The sequence below is a fragment of the Adiantum capillus-veneris genome, chromosome 28, assembly GCF_014529385.1.
Source record: "Adiantum capillus-veneris isolate H3 chromosome 28, ASM1452938v2, whole genome shotgun sequence".
NCBI classification, from domain to species: Eukaryota; Viridiplantae; Streptophyta; class Polypodiopsida; order Polypodiales; family Pteridaceae; genus Adiantum; species Adiantum capillus-veneris.
Genome location: NC_140958.1, coordinates 124,934,471 through 124,939,146, shown reverse-complemented (window position 1 = coordinate 124,939,146; position 4,676 = coordinate 124,934,471). Strand labels below are relative to the sequence as shown.

The 4,676-nt window shown below is 40.5% G+C and overlaps 1 protein-coding gene across 1 annotated transcript; it reads right to left on the bottom strand.

Annotated features, from left to right (window-relative positions):
- Window positions 1–2,151: 2,151 nt before the first annotated feature.
- Window positions 2,152–3,015, bottom strand: LOC147421248 (uncharacterized). The gene has a single exon (XM_086504623.1). It carries the CDS (start codon window positions 3,010–3,012, stop codon window positions 2,152–2,154), a length of 861 nt encoding a protein of 286 aa, XP_086360749.1. The 5' UTR covers window positions 3,013–3,015.
- Between the last annotated feature and the right edge of the window lie 1,661 nt (window positions 3,016–4,676).

Below are 4,676 nucleotides of genomic sequence, written 5' to 3'. Positions count from 1 at the left end.
TCTTTGGCCAATAATAGTGTAGGCGCATCTTTTCTAAAACCTTGTGAAAGCCTAGATGCCCTGACATGGGATGAGCGTGATAAAATTGTAAATAGAGAGGTTGTAATGCAACAGGGACCACAATCCGCGGCTGTTGGCCCTCAGAAACATAGTGTAAAACCTGATCGAATACCATAAACTTTTGCTGATGGTTTGTGGACTGTGCTGACCGTAGCTTTTGGAGTATATGCTGAATTTCGGGGTCTTGCTGTTGCAAGGCAGCCATCTGATTGAGTGCTACTGGTAGATTTGCTGGAGGGGGGGTGAATTGTGCTGCTTGGTGTTCAGCCCTAGAAATCCCATCAGCCACGAAATTGTGGATGCCTTTGCAATAGCTGATGGAGAACCGATACTCCTGCAAAGCAAGAGCCCAGCGTAGTAATCGCCCAGGAGGGTGGTGCTTTTGCAACAGATGAATGAGAGGCTTGTGATCTGTTTCGACCATTACCTGCGTCCCATGAAGGTAAGGATGTAGCTTGTGAAAAGCCCAAACTATGGCGAGAAACTCCTTTTCAGTTGTCGAGTAGTTAGCCTCAGCCTGTGTAAGGGACCGACTGATGAATGAAATAGGCTGCCATCGCAAGAGATCATCTTGCTGGAGGAGCACTGCTCCTAAACCCTGATTTGACGCATCTGTCTGAAGCTTAAATGGCTTTTGGAAATCGGGGTGAGCCAAAAGAGCTGCTTCCTTTATGACGTGCTTGAGCTTTTCAAAACTTTGCTGACATGCTGATGTCCAATTGTACCTAGTATTCTTTTTGAGCAGTCGTCGAAGAGGATAGGTTATGGAAGCCAAGTTGGGGACAAAAACGTAGGGCAAAATTAGCCATTCCTAGAAAACTTTGGAGTGTTTTAACTGTAGTTGGAGGAGGGTAATCCTGAATGGCAACTATTTTTGAAGGATCCATCTGTATGCCTGCTGTGGAGATGATAAAACCCAGAAATTTAAGCCTGGTGCTGCCCCACTTACACTTTTTGAATTGCAACTGGAGTTTGTAGTCCTGAATTCTCTTCAAGACTTCCCGCAATACTTCTAGGTGCTGGTCCCAACTCTGTGTGTGGATGAGAATGTCGTCTAAATACACTAAGACCACGCCCTGTTCGATGAGATCGCCAAAGATATTATTGGTTGTTCTCTGGAACGAGCTTCCTGCATCAGATAGACCAAACGGCATTCTTGTAAATTCGTACAAACCCATCTTTGTGGGCGTCAGATGCGTGCAAAGGGATTTGACAATACCCGGAGGCCAGGTCAAGGGATGTGAAGTATTGCGATTTTCCCAGTTGATCCAACAGGTCATCTATTCTAGGTAAGGGGTAAAGATCATGGATGGTGACTTTGTTAAGCGGCCAAAAGTTAATACAAAATCTGTAACTGCCATCTTCCTTCCGAACCAAATGGGGTTCGGAGACCCAATCACTACATGAGGGTTTAATTACTCCCTTTCTGAGCATATCTTGGACTGCCAGACTGATGCATTGTTTCTCTAAAGGAGACCTACAGCGAGAGGCCATGCGTACTGGGGGGAGCATCACTGGTATTGATACGATGCGTGATAGGAAGATTGATTGGGGAATTATGTGCCCTAAACAGTTTGGGAAATTGATGTAGCATTATACGGACGTCACGAAGACGTGTATCTTGATCTACAACAACATACTGTGCATGCACAAAATTTGGCCCTCGATGTGAGCAAAACATTGAAAGGGGAACTGTGTTTGGCAAAATTAAATGCTGAGAATCAAAATGTAATTGAGCTTTGGTCTTAACAAACCAGTCACAACCTAATGTAAGGGGAAACAACTGTCTAGGAAAAACATAAAATGCATGAGTGAATTGTTTGTGGGCTATTGTGAATGTGCAAAAAACTTGTGAGTGGGAATGATACTTTTGATTGTTGTCTCCAAACAACACAGTGATTGGAGGAGCTGTGCTGGTGAGAAGGCCTAATCGCTGGACTAGCTCCAGACTAATAGAAGAGATTGTACTCCTAGAATCTAGAAGTGCCTCATGTGATGTGTCCTCGATTTGAACTGGCAATGAACACACCATGCGCCCGGAAGAGGCTGCTGCTTGAATATGTGGGTGATGCTCTTCCACCACCATCCCGCCTAGATGTTTTCCAGCAGTTCTGCCAGGGCAGCAGCATCAGCCAGTTGAATTTGTGCATTTTGATGTTGTTGAGTTGCTTGGAGCCGACGACAATGCCGCCTAATGTGGCCATTTGTGTTGCAGTAAAAACACTTGGGACATCCTTGAGCATCACGATCAGGTAATGCTCTCCTGGAGTTGACCAGCCTTGAGTTGATTTGAGCATTTTGAATATCAATATCCATGGGTGTCGGATGTGAGTCTCCTGCAGATATTTGAGCAGAAGGTTGCGATGTTAACACAGTAGAAATGTCACATTGCAATGTACCTTCAATGCGTTGTGCAATTTGAATAGCCGCATGAAATGAAGTAGGGCCCTGATCACGAACATGTCGAGAAATGTCATGTCGCAGACGAGGCCAAAGAAAGAAGAGTTTCATTTCCTCGGACATGGTAGGGTCGGCGCGAAGAAGCAGTTGATTCATTTTGACAGAAAATTGGGCGACATGCTCTAATTGTTGTTGTTTTAAAACATGCAGTTGTTGTAAAGCACTCTGGGTAATGTTCTGGTGAGCAAAATTTTGAATTAGTAAAGATTTGAGCATACCCCAGTCACTTTTCACGTCCTCCGGTTGCTGGATGAACCAAGTCGCGGCCACGCCTTCGAGAAGAGTGCGCACTTCCATCGCTTTGCGATCATCAGACCAGCGATGATAACTGGCCACGTTGTCAAAGTGGTCCAACCATGTGAGGACATCTTCGGTCGGAAACCCCGAAAAAGACTTGGGCCTAATCTTGGAATCGGGTTTCTGCATATGTGGAGCAGCAGTGGACAGGTAATTGAGCAATGCCTGATTTGTGTGGCTAACGTGAAGCATCATGTTGGAGATGGTCTGCAGCATTTGCTCCATTTGTGTGTTGCTAGTAGTGAACTCAGGATGCATAGATGCATCCTCGTAGTGAGGAGAGCTGGGTGCTTGGTGTGGAGAGAGAGGATGACTCATTTTCTGGGCAAGAATGAGATGCACCGGGGCGGGCTAAGCTGGAGAGCAACAGATAGCTGTCTGCTGCCCGCCGCCTCCACCAATGTGGAATACACAGTGCGTTTGATCTCAAGATTGGACTCAAAACCTCTGCCTCTGTTCAGGCCCGCGTTCTTTCCTATATAGCATGTACCCACTACATCAAGATACACTTTCTTGCCTTATAGGCTTACATCAGCACTGGCCGGTACTGCCAGGTGGACTTACTCCACACTATCATATTAGGGTTGAAATTAGCCAAATTAACCATGAATTAATGGGAAATATATTAATTAAGCTTAGATTAAGTTGAGGTAATTATCAGAGGTTAATTAGGTGTTAAAGAACCCGTGATAATTAGGAGAATCTCATATATTTAATTTATCTAATTACTTTAGTAGAAGTACTCTATTTTTAGGACAAATTAAATAGGAGAAATTAGTAAATTGATTTCAAATTCTTTGAGTTATTTATCAGTGGTTAACTAGGTGTTACAAAACTCATGATAATTAGGAGAATATCAGATAATTAATTTACCTAATTACTTTGGCAGAAATACTCTATTTTTAGGATAGATTAAATAGGGAAATTAGTAAATTAATTTTAAATGCTTTGAGTTATTTATCAGTGGTTGACTAGGTGTTAAGAAACTCGTGATAATTAGGAGAAGCTCAGATAATTAATTTGCCTAATTAATTTAGCAAAAATACTCTGTTTTTTGGACAATTTAAATAGGAGAAATTAGCAAATAGGTTCAAATTAAATTAGCGATTTATCTGAGCTTGATTAGATGTTCGAAAACCTGTGATAATTAGGACAAGCTCAAATGAGTAATCTAGCTAATTACTTTAGAAGAAATACTCTATTTTTTGGATAATTTAAATAGGGGAAATTAGCAAATAGACTCAAATTGAATTTAGATATTTATTAGAGGTTAACTAGATATTAGGGAACCTATAATAACTAGGAAAATCTCAAATGAGTAATCTAGATAATTACTTTAGCAGAAATACTATGTTTTTAGGACAAATTAAAAAAGAGAAATTAGCAAATAGATTCAAATTGAATTGAGTTATTTATTAAAGGTTAATTAGATGTTAGGGAACCCATGATAATTAGTACAAGCTCAAATGAGTAATCTACCTAACTACTTTAGCAAAAATACCATGTTTTTTATACAAATTAAATAGGGGAAGTTAGCAAATAGATTCAAATTGAATTGAGCTATTTATCAGAAGTTAATTAGATCTTGGGAAACTTGTGATAATTATTTTGTCATCAGATAATTAGTTTAACTAAATATCCCAGTAAAATTACATTATTTTTAGGTGAAAATAAAAGGGGAAATATAGTAAATTAACCCAAAAACCTTTGATATAAATATCAGAGGAAGAACACACCTTGAGGAATACATGATAAATATCCCAACCTTAGATAAATAGTTTAGGTATGTGTCTTCAATAAAATAACCAATTCTTGTATAAAATGGACAAGGGAAATTAGGAAATGAATTTATCTAATTG